The sequence below is a fragment of the Nomascus leucogenys genome, chromosome 14 (assembly GCF_006542625.1).
Source record: "Nomascus leucogenys isolate Asia chromosome 14, Asia_NLE_v1, whole genome shotgun sequence".
Lineage (NCBI taxonomy): Eukaryota > Metazoa > Chordata > Mammalia > Primates > Hylobatidae > Nomascus > Nomascus leucogenys.
In genome coordinates, this window is record NC_044394.1 from 7,985,585 (window position 1) to 8,007,806 (window position 22,222).

The window sequence follows — 22,222 nt, forward strand, 5'->3', positions numbered from 1 at the left end:
TGCCCAACTAGCTGGTGGCATTTTAGACATTAAAGAGAAATAAAGATGGGACAGAATTCTACGGTATCCATAAGAATCGATCCCTAGCCAATCAATAAATAAGAATGTAGCAAGAGCTGTGCTGATTCAAAAAGAGAGGTTCATTTGAAAATGGAACTTGGCCGGGCGCAGTGGCTCACGTCTGTAATCCCAACACTTTGGGAGGCCGAGCTGGGTGGACTGCTTGAACCCAGGGGTGCGAGACCAGCCTGGCCAACATGGTGAAACCCCGTCTCTACTAAAAATACAAAAATTCGCCAGTGTGGTAGCATACCTGTAGTCCCAACTGCCCAGGAGGCTGAGGCAGGAGAATCGCTTGAACCCAGAAGGCGGAGGTTGCAGTGAGCCGAGATCGCACCACTGCACTCCAGCCTGGGGAACAGAAGGAGACTCCATCTCAAAATAAATAAATTGGAAATTGCTGGGAGAAAGGGGTATAATGTTCTACTCTTCTCATGGTCAAAGAATAAGTGAATATTAAGTTTTTTCAGAAATGAAAATAAAACGACCCAACAAAGCAGCACTAATATAGAGATTTTATTTAAACTGTATTGAATTTTTACAGCACATTGCATGTTTGTCACAACGCAACTGCACAGTTTGGATTTTTGGCCACATCATGTCACTTACACCCACAACAGCTCTGAAAGGAGTATTTGATGAACACATCTGAGCCAAGAGCCCAGAGTCTCTCTCCAAGGCCATGCAGTTTGTTCACTGATGGGACAGTCCCTCAAAACAGCCACACTAAGTAGACAGATACAGTCTCCCCAAATGTTACCAATCTTACTCCCCTTGAAAACAGGCAGAGTGAAGTGCAATGAAAGACAAGTTAATTAAAAAGCCACTCACAACTGGCAGTAAATTTTAATGATTGATAAAATGCTTAAAATAATTTTATGTATCAGAAACAAGGAATAGCTTGTTACTTTTTCAATGATCTCAGGAATTTTGCAGACACAAAATCTCCATTATTCAGCTCCATTTAAATGAAAAAAAAAGTTCCGCTAGGCTGACCTAAATATGCCAAAACTTTTTAGGTTACATCTATGGCAAGTACAAAAGAACCACAGATGCTTCTCTGTAGGACTGAAAAGGTCAGGACAAATAATGATTCTTGTTCTAAATGCAGATCCTAGTTATTTTGGAATGAAATGCTGTTTTCTAGAAAGCAACATGAAAGTAGCAGTAAGAAAGATGACTACCATCATTTCAAAACAGGATAAGCCTAAATATAATTTTCCATTTGTATGTCAGCAAATTAAGGAAAATGAATAAAGTCCTAGTGGTTTCATTATAGGCCAAGGAGACTGTATCTGTCCCACCCACAGTACATGGCTATATCACTGTATCTTTTGGTTAAGTGCCACTGGTACATATTAAGATGAAAAAAAACAAAAACAAAAACAAAAAAACAAAATTTTTAAAAAACCAACAACGTTTGGTCCAAATGGATACATGTTCTCTCCCAATTTTGGTATCAAGGCTTTATTCTCTTCTGTTTGGGTTCCATTGTTAAGTGCACAGAAATAGACAGCAGCATTTGTACTGAAACCCTCACATACCAAACAGCATATGCTAGGAGGTAAAAACCAAACGCTAAATTCTACCCTCAAGGTGTCAAGTGTTCAGGATAAGAAGCAATGTGACCCAGAGGAGGCAGCAGCCAAGGGAAAGACAACATGGGGGGAATGGGCAATGGAACAACAACAACGAAAACCTTTGTTTTATTTTCATGCCAGGAGAGGATCAAGGTGTAGCTCCTGTGTTAGCACCAGGACAACTAGGAAAAGTCAGGTGCAAAGGGTAGGGCACAATCAGCAGATATTTCACAAGGATAATTTTTGCTTTTCCCTTCTCATTCTTCACAGTGCATAACTCAAGAGCTGCCACTGTGTAACAGAGATGACTGCCTTCACAGCTCAAAATAACTCAATGTTTGCCAGGACCGAACATCAGCAGAGGTTTCCTCTGCTCCCAAAAATGTCTCGCTCCCTAGAACTGTTCCCCTAAACTGAATATTCACCAATGCTGGCTGATGAGCCAACTGAAAAATACGTTGAAACCTCCACTTGCTGAGCCAGTCTTCAAACCAAACTCCACAGAAAGACAGTACTAATGCAACTAGAGGGAGTGCCTCTAAAGACTGAGCCTTCATGCACGGACACAGAGCACAGAGGTACAGGATATAGTTCATCTCAAATAGGACAGGAATTCCTATCTTGTATACTATAATCTGCTTTTGTCAAGGTGGAGGAGAGATGGGTCTGGTTATCACTTGGAGTTTGGTTATACATATGCCTTTCTATTGCTGTTTGGGGCACTTTGCACCAGGCAACATCTACGCAATCATCATCTTGTGACCTCCAGGAGAAAGAGGCTGGAGTCACCAACTCAACATTAAGCTTCCAGACCCTGGGTCTGGGTTAGGACTATTACCCCAAGGTGAGGGTATCACCAGTAGAGGACCTCCTGCCAAATTGCAATTCCTCTGCTCCAGTTTCATGATACCAAGGAGGATTTCTCAAGATGGTATCTCTGAGCTCTGTGATTTCATTAGCCACACCAAGGAACCTTCCAAACTACAACTGAAGAAGATCCTCCCTTCAAACCTGCTAAAATTGGACAGGTCGTCTCCCCGGCATTCAACTGGAAGCTGTAGCAATGGGTTTCTTCAGCTGTTGGCTCATGAGTTCCCTGGCACGAGAGACTTGAATGTGTTCGTAACATGAGTTACAGACGAGAACTGGGTCATAGAGTTGCTGATCAGGAATGGGCAGCTTCAGGTGGCAGCATCCAGCACAAAATACATTCCCGCAATTTCTGTCAAAGCACAAAGAGGGAAGAGTTTATCAGAAATGCCAATATACTGGCCAGGCAGGGTGACTCACACCAGTAATCCCTGCACTTTGGTAGGCTGAGGCAGTAGAATCGCTTGAGGCCAGGAGTTTGAGACTTGCCTGGGCAACATAGCAAGACCCCATCACTAATAAAAAAAATAATTAATTAATTAATATTAAGAAATGCCAATATACTGAGAATGAGTGATACTAAATGAAAAGTTGGGGACAAACAAAAATAGTTTCTATAAAGAGGTGTCTACTTCCAAACTAATTCCACTTAGTTCTATACATATGTATTGCACTGCTTTTGTTTTTGTTTTTTGTTCTTTTTGAGACAGAGTCTTGCTCTGTTGCCAGGATGGAGTGCAGTGGCGCAATCTTGGCTCACTGCAACCTCCAGCTCCCTGGTTCAAGCTATTTTCCCGCCTCAGCCTCCAGAGTAGCTGGGATTACAGGCATGCGCCACCACACCCAGCTAATTTTTGTATTTTTTAGTGGAGACGGGTTTTACCATGTTGGCCAGGATGGTCTCAATCTCCTGACCTCATGATCCACCTGCCTGCCTCGGCCTCCCAAAGTGTTGGGATTACAGGTGTGAGCCACTGCGCCTGGCCTGCACTGTTTTTTGAGTCATACTAAATCATACAAAACATCTTACCTGCAGTGGTGTCTTCGTTTGGCCAACCAGAATTCACAGTCACAGTTATAGCAGTGTGATGCCATATGGTCTGGAACCCAGCGAGTCACCTAACAGAAGGCACAAAGAAAAATTCCTGGTCCTTGTTGACAGACTGGAAGAGCAACATTGCAATGAGGAAAGCACCCCAGGAGAAAGTGACAAGGCTTATCTTCATAACTGGCTACCATTTGCCTACCAGGTTGACACTCCTCTGGGGGACAGCTCAGTCTACAGCATGTCATTCATCTCTGGGAAATATGATGACTCACTGGCTCACATAAGTACCCACCACATATGTGCCTAAACGTACCTCAGTCTCTTTCTTATCAACAGGTTCCCAGCTTGCTTCTGAAAGGCAGTCTTCACTGTGATCAGAGCCAAAATCCTCAGTATCACTGCCATCTGACTCCTTCAAACATGTCTGATGAAAAGGCAAAGACAACAAATTATCTTCATCATCATTAACACGTACTGTTTACCACGTGTCAGGCACTGTGCTAAGTGTATTACACACATGAACTTATTTCTTATGACAGTCTTACAATGTATACTACTAATATCCCCATTTTACAAATAAGAAAATGAAGCCACAGAGAAAGTTAAGAGCTGATATGTAGTAAAGCTGGGATTTGAACCTAGTATTGTAGCTTCAGATTTACACTCTTACCGATATGCTACACCACACCATAGAAAGACTCTTGTTATGTTCTAAACCAGGGGTTGGCAAGCTATGGCCCACAGGTCAAACTAGCCCACGGCCTGTTTTTGTAGATCAGGTTTTGTTGGAACACAGCTGCATTCATTCATTTACTTACTGTCTATGGCTGCTTTTTGTTTTGTTTTTGAGACAAGGTCTCGCTCGTTTGCCCAGGCTGGAATGCAGCAGCATGATCACGGCTCACTGTAGCCTCAACATCCTGGGCTCAAGAGATCCTCCCACTTCAGCCTCCCGAGTAGTTGGGACCACAGGCGTCCACCACCATGTCCAGCTAATTTTTTGTAATTTTTGTACAGACGGGGTTTCACTGTGTTGCCTAGGCTGGTCTCAAACTCCTTGGCTAAAGCGATCCACCTACCTCAGCCTCACAAAGTCCTAAGACTACAGGCGTGAGCCACAGTGCCTGGCCTACGGCTGCTTTTGCACAATAGCAGAGCTGAGTAGTTGCAACATAGACTGTATGGCCCACAAAACCTAAAATAGTTATTATTTGGCCCTTTACAAAAAAAAAAGTTTGCTGATTCCTGTTTAAAGCACCAGGGAAGTGAGAAGCAGGCAAGTGGAGAACACCTTAACAGAAGGAAGGAAAGTGTCTGTGTAAATGGCAAGATACCATGGAGAGGAAGCTGGCTTCTAGAAGCTCCCCAAGGACTATGGTACCAGAACCTGAGGCTGCCCAACACTGCACAGCCTATATAGTCTTCATCTCTCACCTGGATTATTCCAAAATGACCTTACCAGCCTCCCAATCTGGGTCTCAACTGCCTCATTAAAATTGTACACTGTTGGGCTGGGCGCAGTGGCTCATGCCTGTAATCCCAGCACTTTGGGAGGCCAAGGTGGGCGGATCACAAGGTTGGGGATCGAGACCATCCTGGCTAACACAGTGAGACCCCGTCTCTACTAAAAAACAAAAAAAAAATTAGCTGGGCATGGTGGCGGGCGCCTGTAGTCCCAGCTACTCAGGAGGCTGAGGCAGGAGAATGGCGTGAACCTGGGATAGCAGAGGTTGCAGTGAGCTGAGATTGCGCCACTGCACTCCAGCCTGGGTGACCGAGCGAGACTCCGTCTCAGAAAAAAAAAAAAAAAATCGTACATTGTTGCAAGAGTCATTTTCTTAAACTACAACTCTGATCATATTGTGCACTGGCCTAAAATTTTATTGCCTTAAGGGTAAAATCCAAACAAGGGCACTAAACCTGACCCTTGTAATCTCCACCTAATTCTCCAATGTCACCTCCCACCACCCTGACTGTCTCTCATAGCCCCAGTGTGTGTATGCATGCATGTACACATATACACTCGCATGTCCCATCCTTTTAAGCCGTATCATTGGAGTACCTATTGCCACCACGCTTCTGCGAATGGTGTTTCCTTTTCACCGTCTACTTAGCTAAGTATCACACATTCTTCAGCACTCAGCTCAAGCACTACCTTCTCAAGAAAGTCTTCCTTGACGTTTCACTCCACTCCAGCCCTCTAACACCTGATGCCTCCTCAATCATAGCACTTAAAAACATTATTCTAATTGCTTACTTGTTTTTCATCCTATAGCCCAGGCACCTAACTCAGTGGCACACAGCAAGTACCCAACGAATAAATGCTGAGTGGAGGGAAGGCTGGATGAACAGAGTAAATAATGGGTGTATGGCAGTCGGTGACTACTTACAAAATCATCCTCATAGTCCATGGGGGGCTCTGCTGGAGGGGCACAGCAGTGACGGATGTCCAGCCTCATCTGAAGCTCACGCACCTGTCGACGTAGCTGCTCCACCTCTTGCTTGTACCCTGCTTCGATTTGCCGTAACCTATGCTGGATCACATCCGTGGGAAAGGGGAGTCCATCATCATCCAAATAGAGTGGAGGCACTGGAGAAGGGCAGGTCAGTGGAACGGGCTTTGTGCTAGAGACTTGCTTTGGATGACTGGACAACCACATCCGGTTCTTTCCTCCTGGGCCAGTACAATGTCCATTGGAATGACTAGAACAGACAGGTGACTTCACACCTTCTCTCTGAGCCCACTGGCCCCCAAAGCAGGGCCCCGTGGCCCGCATCTGCTTACTGTTTGGCCTCTTGCTACAACAGCCATAGGAAAGCAGCCGCCGAGGGGTGGCCTCCCCACTTGGGAATGAAGTCACCATCCCTTGGAAGCTGTCCCAGTTGGACCCCAGAAAAGAGAACTCACTGATCTGGCTCTGAGAAATTGGCTTCCGGACCAATTCCAATGGCATTTTCCCAAAGCGAGGATTTTCCAATAACTGCCCATTCCTATTATTTCCTCTTTTACCAATGTCTTCCTCCCCATGGGTCAGATCCGGCACAGAACTCAGTTGTTCCTGGTGGGAGATACTTGCCACAGACCCTGAGGGATCTTGGTTGAGGAAGTCAGTGCTTGGGTCTAGAGGAGTTTGGCAGGCAGCACTCGGTGGGTTGCAAAGGGTGCTGAGGCTGTGATCGAGAACACATTTGGAGGGCACACCAAGCATGGAGTCTGGCTGGGCCTGTTGGGGCATACCTGTAGGAGAGTCCTGGGAAGACTCAGGAAAATTACAAACTCCATCACACTTGTTAGAAATGACCTTGGAGAGTGCACTGACAGCTTCTGTTTCAGGACAATGTTCAGGTGGCTCCCCTATGCCATCTAAAGTCCTACCCAGCTCATCCTGGGCAGAAGGGTCTGGAGCTGGTCCCTCAGTCTCTTCCAGGACTTTGATCTCAGGATCAGAGGTGTTGCTCTTCATTTCCCAAGGCACTGCAGTATTAAGCAGTTTGTAACTTGGAGAACAGCTTTTGTGACCCTTGAAAGGTTTATTGCTCAAGTAGTCTTTCTGGCTGCTGGGCAGAGGAGGAGGAAGACCCACTTCTCCTACAGTTTGCTGAGGGCCTCCTACCCCAGAGTCCACAAAGGTTGTCTCTGATCCCTCAGGATTGCTGTGCCAGGGCTCCAGGCCTACCCTGACCTCCTGACAGTGGTTATTCAGGTTAGGGTCACTGGATGTACGAGTCAGGGGGCTGCTTGTGTCACAGGCAGAAAGAAGATCATCCATGGATCTGGTTTTAGGTAATCTGGAATGACAAATATAACACCTCCAGGTCAGGAGATGGGCACTTGCAATACAATATATGGAACTGAATCAATGGAGCAATATCAAAGCCAGAGTTTAGAAATAATGACACTTAAAAACACTTAAGTTTAGAAATAATGATCCTTAAGATCACAAATAACCAATGTTCACTGAAAGTTTACTCTGTAAAAAAAGCATAAGACATGGACCCTGTCCGCTGGAACCCAAAAATCTATCCTCAGCTTTTGTCAGCACTCAACCTACCAGTCTCCCTGGGCAATCTCAACCACTACAGTGGTTTCAGCTGCCTTCTATGCCAATGCCTTGTGAATCTACTGTTCCAGCTAGGACTATACCTGAGACTCAAACCCAATATCCCACTGCCTCCATCACAATAAAACAGAAAGAAGATGGGTTTTGGAGCTAGACAATATTGGCTCTGATGCTAATTAGCTACATGACTACAAATAAGTAAATTAACCTCTCAGATACTTGGTCTCTCCCTTTATACAATGATGATAATAAATCATACCTTGTAGAGATGCTATGAGAATTCAAAATATAGGCAACCAACCACAAACATAATAACCACAAACTTGATTAAGACAACACAACTCCCTCAACACTGCTCTTGATAACCACTTAGCAGCAGTGTGCTCCTCTGATTCCCAAGGCCCCATGAAACTTCCCCTGGTATATAGCACTCAGAGTTCTAGAGGCATTCACATATACCAGATAGGTTAAGGGACATTTTCAAGAGTGACCATCCTGATTATTAATGCAGTTCAAAGTCCTTAGAGCAATGAAAACTTGAGGGAAATTCACCAGGGAAACAGTAGAGGCTTCACTGGCCTCCTGTTTTTAGATGGCTCAGTCAGTTCGGCCCATGCGGAAAAATTCCCCAAAGGCATTTACAATGCAGCTTATTTTAAGTAATTGGTTTTTGAAACTTAAAACAAATGTTTTATACATACTTGATATACCTTTCGTGACCAATTTTGATTTTTTTAATGGTATGAAATTCCAGGAAGGCAGTAACAGTGGTTATAATTATAGTTCCTGGAGTCCCATAAGCAGGGCTCAAATCTCAATTTAACAACATCTTTGCTGTATGACTTTAACTTCTCTAAGCCTCAGATCCCTCATCTATGGAATAAAGGTAAAGTACCTAGCTCTTAAAGCTATTATGAAGATTAAACAAAAGAATCTACATCAAAGCACATTGCTCACTGCTTCCTATAACACATTATTGCACTTTATTGTTTACTTGTTTAACTCCCTCTACTGAAGTGTCCTGAAGGCAGGACTCTGTCTTATTTGAATCCCTAGCACCTAGCACAGTACCAGGGGCAAATGACTTGAGAAATGAATGAATGAGCTCAAAAATACAACATCAAGTTTCCACTGCTAGGTGCCAATTGAATGTGTGATATACATCAGGCATCTTAGTGGATCTTCTTAGACATCCAGACAACCAGGGTCCACCCAAGACCTACTGAATAAGAATGGCCAAGAGTGAGGCCTAGGGATCTGTATTCTTTTAAGTGCCACAGCTGACTTCTTTTCATTTTATTTTTTATTATGGAAACTTTCAAGTATACAAAAGAAGTAAAGAATATGCTGGGCACAGTGGCCTGTAATCTCAACACTTTGGGAGGTCAAGGCAGGCAGATCTCTCGAGGCCAGGAGTTCAAGACCAGCCTGGCCAACATGGTGAAATCCCATCTCTACTAAAAATACAAAAACTAGCTGGGCGTGGTGGTGCATGCCTGTAAACCCAGCTCCTACTTGGGAGGCTGAGGCATGAGAATCGCTTGAGCCTGGGAGGCACGAGGCAGAGGTTGCAGTGAGCCGAGATCGCACCACTATATTCCAGCCTGGGTGACAGAGCAAGACTCTGTCTCAAACAACAACAACAAAAAGAAGAATATAATTAACTTCCATGTGCTCTTCATCCAAATTCAAATAACAACATTCTGTCATCCTCCACAACTCATTCTATGTGTACCAAAGGTTAATCAGCAATGTTGACAGAGATAATAATACCTGAGTTTAGAACAAGAGAGAGCTCATCCAGCTAGGAGGTCAAGGAAGGCTACACAGAGAGGGTAGGATTTGAGATGGGTATAGAAGAATGTGTTTATGACTTTAATGGAAGAAGAAGAAGGAGGAGGAGGAGAAGGAGGGGGAGGGGGAGGGAGGAGGGGGAGGGGGAGGGGGGGGGAGAAGGAGGAGAAGAAGAAGGACATTTTTGATCTAGGGAAAGGTAGAATCAAAGATAAGTCAGGTCAGTTGTTACAGAGACCATTTCCTTTAAAATCTTTATACCAATTATTTCTGGAAATCTACTCTCCATCTTGAGCTGCCTACAACACACCTTCTTTGCTGTCAACTAATATTTCAATCCCAATTTCCCTGTATCTCCGCTTTCTCCCCAAACTGGCTTGTCTTCTTGACTTTTCAATGTCTATTAGTGGTACTAATATTCTCCTACTTTCTAAGCTCAGATACCTGGGACCCAAAGTACTTTTCACTTCTACTCTCCAACTTTCAATCAGTTCTGTAGCCTGCCAATGGTTCTCTATAGTGCTTCTGAATTTAATCCTTTCTCTTTGCCAGGGACTCTTCCCCTCATATCTGAACTACTACAGCAGTGCTGGCTGGTCTCTGTGCCTCCAGCTACCCTGTACTCACTGATTAGTTCTCCAAGGATCCCACTGTCAGCAGATCACAGTAACTTCCTACAATGACTTCCTATTGACAACTGAATCAAAATAAACTCTTCACTGTAATGTTTAAAGCCTTCAATGCCCTCAATGACCTGTCCTATATTTCTGCTATTCCTTAAAATAGCCCCTTCTCAACCCCTGCCAGCCACAGAACTTCTTTTTTAAAAAAAGAAACTATCTCTCGCCCAGGCGCAGTGGCTCACACCTATAATCCCAGCACTTTGGGAGGCCAAGGTGAGCGGATCACTTGAAGTCAGGAGTTTGAGACCAGCTTGGCCAACATGGCGAAACCCCGTCTCCACTAAAAATACAAAAATTAGCCAGGCGTGGTGGCACACACCTGTAATCCCAGCTACTCGGGAGGCTGAGGCAGGAGAATCACTTGAACCCGGTGGGCAGAGTGAGCTGAGAAGATCGTGTGACTGCACTCCAGCTGGGCAATGGAGCGAGAAAACCCTACCTCTCATGTATCCACTTCCTTTGGACCCCTCCCTACTAACTTTGTTACTGAGCTCACAACTCCCTTTATTTCATTCATTTGTCCAGTTTTTTTTTTTTGAGACAGAGTCTCGCTCTGTTGCCTGGGCTGGAGTGCAGTGGCGCGATCTCTGCTCATTGCAACCTCCGCCTTCCCGGGTTCGTACCATTCTCCTGCCCCAGCCTCCGGAGTAGCTGGGACTACATGCGCCCGCCACCACGCCCGGCTAATTTTTTTTTTTTTTTTTTGTATTTTTAGTAGAGACAGGGTTTCACCATGTTAGCCAGGATGGTCTTGATCTCCTGACCTCGTGATCCGCCCTCCTCGGCCTCCCAAAGTGCTGGGATTACAAGCATGAGCCACCACGCCCAGCCATTTGTCCAGTTTTAAGTAAATTTTTACTTTAGTAAATTTATTTAAATTTACTTATTATGTGCCAGGTTCTAAGCCAGATACACAGAACACAAAAAGACCCACAGTTCTTGTCTGGTCCTTCATGAAAATTCCCTGAGTAAAACAGCCACCAAGTGACCCTTTTAAAAAACACATCATTTCTCTAAAGCTTTGAACTACACACATATGTTTTTTTTTTGAGAAAAGGTCTCGCTGTGTCACCCAGGCTGGAATGCAATGGCATGATCACAGCTCACTGCAGCCTTGACCTGCTGGGTGCAAACAATCCTCCTACATCAGCCCTCCAAGTAGCTGGGACCACAGGCGCATGCCACCATGCCTGGCTAATTTTTGCATTTTTTGTAGAGGTGGGGTTCTGCCACCTTGCCCAGGTTGGTCTCAAACTCCTGGGCTCAAGCAATCTGCGCACCTTGGCCTCCCAAAGTGCTGGGATTACACGCATGAGCCACTGCGCCCAGCCTGAACTACACACATTCTTATCTGCTTCGATGTTGACTTAGAATTGTTCTCTAGTTGGCCAAGTCTGGTGGCTCACGCCTGTAATCCCAGCACTTTGGGAGGCCGAGGCGGGTAGATTACAAGGTCAAGAGATCGAGAGCATCCTGGCCAACATGGTGAAACCCTGTCTCTACTAAAAATACAAAAAAACTAGCCAGGTGTGGTGGTGGGCGCCTGTAGTCCCAGCAACTCGGGAGGCTGAGACAGAAAAATCACCTGAACCCGGGAGGCGGAAGTTGCAGTGAGCCAAGATTGCGCCACTGCACTGCAACCTGGTGACAGAGCAAGATTCTGTCTCAAAAAAAAAAAAAAAAAAAAAAAAAGAATTGTTCTCTCTAGTTGTTCTGTGTCTTATCTTACAGCTTAAAATTATCTTGAAAGTAGAACCAATATCTTCTGTTTCTTTGCTGTAGCCCACAAAACCTAGTACAGTAATATGCAACTTGTAGGTATTAAAGAAACATTTGTTGAATTGATAAATCAGATACTAAGTTAATGAAATGATTATTAAATGGGTCACAGAGCTTATTAAAAATTTGATTAAAAGTTATGGCCCCTCTCCCAGGAAAAGTAAACCTATGAACCTGTAGCCAAATTCTGCATAGTTTGGGGAAGGAAAAAAAAATCACTGAAATCCTGAAACCTGTCATGGTCCTCTCACAATGACTTAGTTCAAAAGGCCCTAAAACCAATAATTTGGGATGCTGGGCTTTTTGTTTTCCTTTATAATACTCAACCAATAACATATGTTACATTTTAACTTTAAAAACTTTCAGCCAGGCTGGGCATGGTGGCTCACACCTGTAATTCAGTGTTTTGGGAGGCCAAGGCAAGAAGATCACTCGACGCCAGGAATTTAAGACTAACCTGAGCAACAGACCCTGTCTCTACAAAAAATAAAAATTGGCACATGCCTAATGAGCTAATTAGCTACTTTGGAGGCTGAAACAGAAGGATTACCTGAGCTCAGGAGCTGGAGGTTACAGTAAGCTATAATTGTGCCACTGCACCCAGCCTGAGTGACAGAACAAGACCCTGTCTCTAAAAAAAAAAAACCTCTCAGCCAATAAACAAATATCAAAATTTGAGATATATATATATATATATACGTATTATGTATATATGTGTGTGTATATATATAAATCCGTATACATATATGTATACGGATATATGTATATATATCCTTTGAGCACAGTATTTTCATTCAAAAATACTAGCACAAATGCAAAAATATGCAAAGTAACCCTACTGGCCAGGCGCAGGAGCTCACACCTGTAATCCCAACACTTTGGGAGGCCGGGATGGGTGGATAACTTGAGGTCAGGAGTTTGAGACCAGTGTGACCAACACGGTAAAACCCCGTCTCTACTACAAATACAAAAATTAGCCAGGCATGGTGGCATATGCCTGTAATCCCAGCTACTCGGGAGGCTGGGGCAGGAGAATCACCTGAACCCGGGAGGCAGAGGTTGCAGTGAGCTGAGATTGTGCCACTGCAGTCCAGCCTGGGCAACAGAGCGAAACTCTTGTCAAAAAAAAAAAAAACAAAACACAAAGTAATCCTACTAAACTATGTACTTAAAAATGGTGTAGATGATAAATAGCATGTGTATTTTACAATTTTTTTTTTTTTTTTTTTGAGATGGAGTCTCACTCTATTGCCCAGGCTGGAGTGCAGTGGCGCGATCTTGGCTCACTGCAATCTCCGCCCACCAGATTCAAGGGATTCTTATGCCTCAGCCTCCCGAGTAGCTGGGATTACAGGTGCCTGCCACCATGCCCGGCTAATTTTTGTATTTTTAGTAGAGACAGGGTTTCACCATGTTGGCCAGGCTGGCCTTGAACTCCTGACCTCAAGTGATCCATCTGCCTCGGCCTCCCAAAGTGCTGGGATTATAGGCGTGAGCCACCGTGCCCAGCCTGTATTTTACAAATTTTAAAAAAGCTACACATATAAGGATGTAAAGCACTCCCTGTAATGATAAAAAAAAAAAAAAGGAAATTATCTAAATGATGAATAGGAATCTGGTTATATAAATTGTGGACTACTCTGAAGCCAATAAAAACAAGAAAGGAAATTTAGATGTGCTGTCATGAGAAGACAATCTAATACAAAGCGGGAAAAACAATTTGCAGAATATGCAAAAAAGTAAAAAGGGTATGTAAAAAATTCTGATTTTGTTTATAAAAAATGTTTCCATATGAGAGCATGAGTGTGGATTTACCTATGTAGAGATAAACATCTGGAAAGACACGTACCAAATGTTAACAGTGGACGCCCGTGGGGACGAGGATCATAAGGGAAGATTTTCATTTTCTACTTTTATATTGACTATTTTTTTAAAAACAAGAAACAGGTACTACTCTCATAAGTTAACCAACATCATCTCACTTCTCCCCAAACATTCAGCCAGAAGATAACTAATTTTATGTCTCCCTTTTAAATTCCGGCCATTTTCTGAGGGAGTAATATAAGGCCATCCTCCTTCTGGGAACCCATTTCCCTGAGAGTCGGATGTTTCTGGAAGCTAATGCTGAACACAACAAAGGTTGCTACTAATATAGCAAGCTCCCCATGCCCTGTACCAGTGAACAAAAATCAAGACCATTCCCACAAACCTTCCTACAATAGTCCTTTCTGTTTTGTTCTCTCCCCTGCTTGGGTATATCATACAGGGTGATAGCAGCTCCTCCAGGAAAGAAAGTATCCAACCTTATCTTCAGAGGACCTTGAAAACACACAGAGTGCACTCCAGGCTAGCTACAAGTCTTGGCCAACTTTTTCCTGCAAATGACTCAAGAAGTTGCTTTTAAATACCTCAAAAAGAGGCCGGGCATGGTGGCTCACGCCTGTAATCCCATCACTTTGGGAGGCCAAGGCGGGTGGATCATTTGAGGTCAGGAGTTTGAGACCAGCCTGGCCAACATGATGAAACCCCATCTCTACTAAAAATACAAAAAATTAGGCCGGGCGCAGTGGCTCACGCTTGTAATCCCAGCACTTTGGGAGGCCGAGGCGGGCGGATCACGAGGTCAGGAGATCGAGACCACAGTGAAACCCCGTCTCTACTAAAAATACAAAAAAATTAGCTGGGCGTGATGGCGGGCACCTGTAGTCCCAGCTACTCAGAGAGGCTGAGGCAGGAGAATGGCGTGAACCCAGGAAGCGGAGCTTGCAGTGAGCCGAGATTACGCCACTGCACTCCAGCCTGGGTGACAGAGCGAGACTCTGTCTCAAAAAAAATAAATAAATAAATAAAATAAATAAAAAATAAAAAATTGGCTGGGTGTGGTGGTCGGTGCCTGTAATCCCAGCTACTCGGGAGGCTGGGGCAGGAGAATCATTTGAACCCGGGAAGTGGAGGTTGCAGTGAGCCGAGATTGTGCCACTGGCATTCCAGCCTGGGCGACAAAGCGAGATTCCGTCTCAAAAAAAAAGGAAAGAAAGAGAACATTTAGATGAGATGAGAAACAGTTACTGCCTTCCTAGTGGAGAGAGGAGAAAGGAAGAAGGGCTTTCCTTACCTGTCCAGAGAGCGGCCAGAGAACTCCTGGCTCTGGGCCACTGGGGAAAGATAAAGATCCATGTTTTCCTCCCCAAGTGTGCATGGAGATGATGCTGGCAGATAAACAGCTGTCCAGAGGTGCAGGGCCCGGACATGACAAACAGGATGCAGGACCTAGGGAAGCAGCCCAATACTAGTGCTTTGTCAAGAGTTCCTGGTCCCTTTTCTTTCCCTAAGCCCTTGACTCTACATTTTCCGTACTGACTCAGCCCCTTCTCCCTATAGGTTTCTAAATAGCACCGATAGGAAAAGGGCTCAGACTCACCATGTCTGAGCTGGGTGTGTAGAGGAAGTTATGAAAGTTTTTATTGCCAGCTCGAAGGAGCGCCCACACAGAGCAGGTCCGCTTGTAGATGTTGCGCTTCTCTCGCTCACAGGGGTTGTTGGCCAGGAAGGTGCCGTAGAGGCAGGAGTATGTGTGTTGCACCAGTTTTACCTAGAAGGCAGAGAGAGCTTGCACCTGGGGGCCTTGGGCTGTCATTCCCCCCATCCCTGTTGTCACAGGGCTTAGGACTTACCAGGAATGCTTCATTAAATTCAAACAGGCAGGGGAACTGCTTAAGCAACTGATGAACAGAATCAAGCCACTGGAGGAACACAGGGCATTGTTCGTTTTGGTCCTCCACATTCTCTTGGTGGCCACAGCGATCTCCAAACTTGTGCCCAAAATCCAGCCAGTCAGACTCCACTAACACTTGGAAGCCCTGCAAAAAAAGAAACTGTTCAAACATAGGGCCTCTCTGGAAATGCTGATGTGCTACTCCCCTGGGAACTGCCCAAAGCAGGAAGCTGGCAGCTTCAAAGAAAAATAGGACTGGACCTAGAAGAGGACTCAAAGCCACTAATTTTCCAAGCCTTTGGGAGTTGGAAAAAAAAGAAAAAAAGAGCCACCAATGTCCTCTACTGAAAGATCCCCAGCACAGATCCAGAGGGCTCAACACCTTCCCTCCTCTCACATTCCCTCTGGTTTTCCCACCCAATTCCTCTCAATACCTCCAATGTCCTGTAATACGGGTCCAGTAATATTTTGGCCAGGGCTACGATCTGCGGTGTGCGGTCCCAGCCATCTGAGCAGTGTACCAGCACAGGCCGGCCTTCCCGGTCTACTGTATTAGCCACCAGCACAGCTGCTTTTAGCATCACCGACAAGTGCTGCAGCCATTTGGTACTCTCCAGTGCCGACAACCAGCTACACAAGAGCAGAAATCAAGTCGGTCACAAAGGGTGCTGAGGCCACAACAGTCTCTCCACCATCCACAGCCAGCCCACCCAACAAAGTCCCTATTGAGAACTGAAACCAAGAGGTACAACCCGGGGCCTTTTGGACAACAGGTATCTAGCAGGAAGGTAGGGAAGACACGACCTACAGCAGATAAGAGCTTCTGAAGCTCAAAAGAGGAACTGGGAAGCATCACATGCACACTCAGTCATTTTCTCTCCCCAGTTCTCTGTGTTCTTTGAGTAGAACAACTGATCCAAACGAAAGGAATCCAATGTCCTGTGACCACGCCAAAGTGTTGGTTGAGAAGTGGGAGGGTTCTTGGAACTAGCCCATGGCACCCGACTCCACCCAGGCCCTCAGGTCTCCTGCTCTCCAAACTTCTCATCTCCCCATCTAATCTTCCAAGAATAAGAGGTACTGGGTAAGGAATGAGACTGGAAGGAATCCAAGCAGGGAACACCTACTTGCTAGGATCCGGCATCTGGCTACACACAGCCCGGAGGTACTGAAAGCTGTTCCGGATGGCATGGATGTTGGCCATTCCCATGAACACAACCTCACAGTTGGGATAGTACTCTGTAGACATGACAAGAGAGTGGGACATAAAAGCACACCCTAGGCCGGGCACAGTGGCTCACGCCTGTAATCCCAGCACTTTGGGAGGCTGAAGCGGGTGGATCACCTGAGGTCAGGAGTTCAAGAACAGCCTGACTAACACAGTGAAACCCTGTCTCTACTAAAAATACAAAAATTAGCTGGGCATAGTGTGGGCACCTGTAATCCCAGCTACTTGGGAGGCTGAGGCAGGAGAATCGCTTGAACCTGGGAGACGGAGGTTGCAGTGAGCCGAGATGGCGCACTGCACTCCAGCTTGGGCGACAGAGCGAGATTCCGTCTCAAAAAACAAACAAACAAACAAAAAAAGCACGTCTTGGAAACAGGCATCCAGGACAAGAGTGGTCCTGGTGGACAAAGCTTCCCTGACAGGGCAGAGCACTCCAGGATGGGAAATAAATACAGTCTTGAAATCTGAATCACACTTGTATCTCTGGAGACTCAGGTGCCATATACTAATAATAGTAACAGTAATGACAAACGATAGTAGTACTTAGAAAGACAATATATAATAAATTCTCAATAAATAGTAGCTGCTTTGTGGCAATAATTTTATATATACAACTTCTTTTTCTGAGACAGGGTCTCATGGTCACCCAGGCTAGAGTGCAGTGGCATGATATCAGCTCACTGCAACCTCTGCCTCCCAGGTGCAAGCGATTCTCATGCCTCAGCCTCCCAAGTTGCTGGGATGGGACCACAGGCATGCATCATCATGCCCAGCTAATGGTTTGTATTTTTGATAGAGGCGGGGTTTTGCCATGTTGCCCAGGCTGGTCTCAAACTCCTGGGGTCAAGCCATCCGCCTGCCTCTGCCTCCCAAAGTACTGGGATTACAAGCATGAGCCACTGGTCCCAGCCTACATATGCAACTTCTAATCATCCCAACAATTTTGCAAAGTTTGTAACATCTCCTTCTTATAGAAGAGAAACTAAAGCTTGGACAGATTAAGCAACTTCAGCATAGTCATAGGCATCGCTAGTAGGTAGCAAAGTTGTGATTCCAAGCCCGGTTTGTTTGGGCTCTTTCCACTACACAAATGGCCCCCAACCCCCTCCTCACCAAAGCCACCCAGAGCACAGGCTGGCTGCAGACACTGGGATAACAGCAATACCTTCACATTCACAGCCTCCACCCTTGGCCCGGTTGGCCACTGCTGCCGTGTAGGATCGCGCATCCAGGATCAGCAGCTTCTGAGGAGCTGCTGTGCTCTCCACTCCAGAGCACGCAGTCAGAGAAGAATCTAAACACACAACAGGAAGGAGTCCCTGAGTCAGCCAGCCACCCAGCCTCTTGCTGGCCCTCTGGCACTCCCTCTCAGAAGGCAGAACATGCAACTAGAGACCCCTCACACCCCACAGCTTCTGACAAGGCAGGGACCCCAGCACCCCGTGTGCTGTCATCTTCCCAGACTCTCACTGAGGACTCCCTGGGAGCCAATGAAGCCAAGGAGGGGGCCTGCTCCTTGGGGGAATAGCATCATCCACACCTTACCAAAGTCAGCATCACACGCCTCGCTGGTATCATTATTCCCGGTGCTGAGGGAGCCCCCAGTGGCCCTTGTCCCCGGGTCCAGGGCACAGGCTTTAGCAATGGACGTGACCAGATACTCATCATCAGCATTGCGCCAGCCCCACCAGCTGATCTCTGGCTGGCTGCAGCGGGCGATGGCAGCCCCATTGCGCAAGTGTCTGACAAAACAGAAGAAACCGTAATGCCCTTGGCATTCGAAGCCTCCAGAGGCCTACCTCAGGGGGTTAGACCAAAGTCTCTAGAGCCAGCAGGGGCTACCAACTCATCCAGGCCGTAACAGCAACCAAAAGCCCCAATGTCACTAGCAGGCTTCACAGTTTACAAAGCACCATCACACATACTTTCTCAAATGGGCTCTGTATGTCCAAGGTGACCTTGACTCATCAAATCTGCACAGCAACTGCTCCAGGTACAGACACCCAGCAGGAGAACAAGGCCTGGCTGAGCCAAGAACAGGAACAATTCCAAACTTCAGGGTTACTTCCTGGCTCACTCCATTTTAGCTACAATATTCTAGTGCAGGGATCAGCAAACATTTTCAGTAAAAAACCAGACAACAAATTTTTGGCCTTGTGAGTCACAACCAGTTTCTGTCATGTATTCTTCTTTGTTTTTTTAAAAATAGCCCTTTAAAAATGTAAAAACCACTCACAGCTTACAAGCTGTTTTATATAATAGGCTATAAGCCGGATTTTGTCTGCAGGCCAGTTTGCCAACCCCTGTACTAATGTGTGTATAAAATAATGTATTATTTTATACACACACACACACAAGCTAAAAAAAGGGGGGGAATGAATAAACTCCCTAATAGCCTTATTCTTAGGAGAAAAAACTAAGATAGTTTTTGTTTTAAAATTATTTCATACTTTCCCGTAGAGTGTCAATTCCCAGTCAACCAGGTTACCCAAAACCTCCAGTTTTGACTCTTCCCTTGTTGCATAAGAAATGGCCTCCCTACTTCCCAGCCCCACTGCCTCACCTGTATACAACCACGGGGATCCGCTTCCAGGAACGGAAGGAAGCCACATTCTCCAGCTCTTTGTCAGTGATCCACACAGGAACCAGCAGCTTCTGGGGGTAACTGGGGCACAATCTGAGAAGAGACCAGGTGGGGGTCACTGCACTGGGTCTAAAACATGTGATGACAGGATCCCTGGGGATGGCTTTGTGGGAAGAGAAACCAGGAGCCTTCCTCCCTCACAGACTCGGAAGCTGTACCCACCACACTCTATCCAAACACAGAAGTGGTTTGGTGTGGAAGGTGTTTTGGTCCCCAGCCCTCTCACTTGTAGTTGCTGTTGATGTGTGAGACTCTCCAGACGTTCTGCAGGTCAAAGCCCATCCTCGCAAGCTCCGCCTCCTGCCGACAACGTATGTGCTCGCCTGCAACAGAGCCCTCACGATGGTTAGCTTCCCAGAGCACCAATGTGCAGGAGTGGAGGAGGGATGAGAATCAAGGGGTAAGAAGCAGCCTCCCAAAGAAAATAGACTGGCCTCACCTGGCTGACACAGGTGAGTGTGCTGGTCCTCCTCGGTCAGCCCCAGGCACCAGGCATGGTAGGCAAAGGCAAAGAGGTCCTCAGGCTTGGCAGGTCTTGCTGTGGCTCGGCTTAACCGTGAGAGCCACTCTTGGCACTGCTTGAAAGTGGAGAAGTGGCACCTGCCAGGCAAAAAGCCACAGGCCTAGGTGAGGCAAAGTGCAGTTGTGCCATGGGGCTATCAGGGTCAAAAACACAGCCACAGGAAGGCTGTGAGGAGAGAAGGCTGCAAAGCAAGAGGTAAAGCAGTGGGGACCCAGGGTGGGGGTGAGGGACACTGGCCAACACCCAACAGAAATTGTCTCTTGTGATAATTCTCTTCCCAAGAACTCCTGTGTGTGAGGCATACTTATCCTCTCAAATGGGGCCCTACTGTTTCTCGTATCAAATCTAAATGCTACCACGTGGCCCTGAACGTTTGCACTCCTTGTCCCTACCCTAATGGACCAGTGTTATCTCCCATGACTCCCTAACTCAAACCTTCTGCTTCGGGCAGGAAGTTCTGCTCACATCCTTCCCATCTCCTTGGTTTATCTTCTGCTTGATAATGTCTCCTCTCTGCCTAGCCACATCCTACTGATGCTTTGAAGATAGTTTCAGTCTTTCTTGAAGCCTTCCCAGCCTACTGTATTCCAGAAACTCCTTCCTGTCTTGATTCTTAATGTGCTTGGAATATAGATATACTTTTTTTTTTTTTTTTTGAGAGAGGGTCTTGCTCTTGCTCTGTCACCCAGGCTGGAGTGTAGTGGCGCGATCACAGCTCCCTGCAGCCTCGACCTCCTGAGCTCAGGCAATCCTCCCAACTCAGTCCCCTGAGTAGCTGAGACCATAATTGTGCACCACCACATCTGGCTAACTTTTTAAATTCTTCGTAGAGACAGGGTCTCTCTATGTTGCCCAGGCTGATCTTGAACTCCTGGGCTCAAGCAATCCTCCTCCCTCGGCCTCCCAAAGTATTAGGATTACAGGTATGTGCCACCGTGCCTGGCCTGATGGGAGTATTAAGCAACACATTTTTCCACAGCATATTGCCACGTTAAGTCTTCTTCTAGCAGCTAGAGTTTAGCCTCCTTGAAGGGAAGGGCAATGTGAATGCTCCTTCTAAATGCCCCACAGACCTGAGCACATGGAAGGCTCTCAAGTGGGTATCCTTTTAATAAACCTTGGAGTCATCCAGATTCCTCTTTCTTTCATTTCGAATCTGTCAGCAAACCTTCTCATCTCCACCTTCAAAATACACCCAGAATCTGACTGCTTCTCACCGCTTTGGCTGCTACCACCTCAGACAGGCCACCATGATCTCTCATCTGGGTAACTGCAATAGCTTCCTAACTAGTCTCCCAGTTTTTGCTTTTGCTCTTGCCCCCATTCTCTTTCATCTAGTCTCAATATAGCAGCCAGCATGATTCTATGAAACATTAATCAGATCACATCACTCCTTTGCTCAAAATCCTCCAGTGATTTCTCAGTTCCCTCAAAGTAAAAGCCAGTCTTCATGACAGCCAAAGTGTCTGACACCCAGCTTTGTTCTCAGATCTTACCCTCACCCACACGCGCTCTACTCCAACCACACCAGCCTCCCTGCCAGTCTCCCAATATGCAGGCACACACCCACTTCAGGGCCTTTGCACTTGCCATTCTCTGTCTCTGGCACACTCTTCCCCCAGATACCCACATGGCCACTTTCTTCAAGTCTTGACTCAACTGACACCTTTTCGGTGCAGCTTCTCTGATCACTTTCATTTTGTTTTTCTGAGACGGGGTCTCACTCTGTCACCCAGGCTGGAGTGCAGTGGTGTAATCACAGCTCACTGCAGCCTCGACTTCTCAGGCTCAAGAGGTCCTCCCATCTCAGCCTCTTGAGTAGCTGGGACTACAGGCACGCATCACCACACCTGGCTGATTTTTTATACTTTTAGTAGAGATGGGGTCTCGCCATGTTGTCCAAGCTGATTTTGAACTCCTAAGCTGAAGCGACCTTCCCATGCATCACCACACCTGGCTAATTTTTTCTATTTTTAGTAGCGATGGGGTCTCGCTATGTTGCCCAGGCTGATCTTGAACTCCTAAGCTGAAGCGATCTTCCCACCTTGGCCACCCGAAGTGCTGGTATTACAGGCATGAACCACCACACCCAGCCTGATTGTTTTACAATCTTCACCCTCATAGCACTCCATATTCCCTTTCCCTGCTTTATTTTTTTCCTTTACACTTACTGTCATTGCACAAATTTTACTTACTACTTATGGTTGGTATCTCCTCATTGGGATGTAAGCTCTCTG

General features: G+C 46.1%; 1 protein-coding gene across 3 annotated transcripts in view; it reads right to left on the reverse strand.

Moving 5' to 3' along the window:
* Positions 1 to 560: 560 nt before the first annotated feature.
* MTMR4 (myotubularin related protein 4) overlaps positions 561 to 22,222 on the reverse strand; it is a 29,249-nt gene continuing 7,587 nt past the window's right edge. The window contains exons 5-18 of one of the 3 annotated variants that reach the window (XM_030827570.1): positions 19,897 to 20,062; positions 19,689 to 19,780; positions 19,382 to 19,495; positions 18,364 to 18,560; positions 17,984 to 18,112; positions 16,718 to 16,829; positions 16,025 to 16,220; positions 15,550 to 15,735; positions 15,297 to 15,467; positions 14,991 to 15,145; positions 5,949 to 7,347; positions 3,872 to 3,982; positions 3,541 to 3,629; positions 561 to 2,862 (exon numbers count right to left, since the gene is read on the reverse strand). In XM_030827570.1, coding sequence (XP_030683430.1) covers positions 2,685 to 2,862; positions 3,541 to 3,629; positions 3,872 to 3,982; positions 5,949 to 7,347; positions 14,991 to 15,145; positions 15,297 to 15,467; positions 15,550 to 15,735; positions 16,025 to 16,220; positions 16,718 to 16,829; positions 17,984 to 18,112; positions 18,364 to 18,560; positions 19,382 to 19,495; positions 19,689 to 19,780; positions 19,897 to 20,062 — 3,295 coding nt within the window. In that variant the 3' untranslated portion in view covers positions 561 to 2,684. The remainder of the gene's footprint in view (positions 2,863 to 3,540; positions 3,630 to 3,871; positions 3,983 to 5,948; positions 7,348 to 14,990; positions 15,146 to 15,296; positions 15,468 to 15,549; positions 15,736 to 16,024; positions 16,221 to 16,717; positions 16,830 to 17,983; positions 18,113 to 18,363; positions 18,561 to 19,381; positions 19,496 to 19,688; positions 19,781 to 19,896; positions 20,063 to 22,222) is intronic. The other 2 variants (XM_030827571.1, XM_030827572.1) reach the window with 2 other exon arrangements.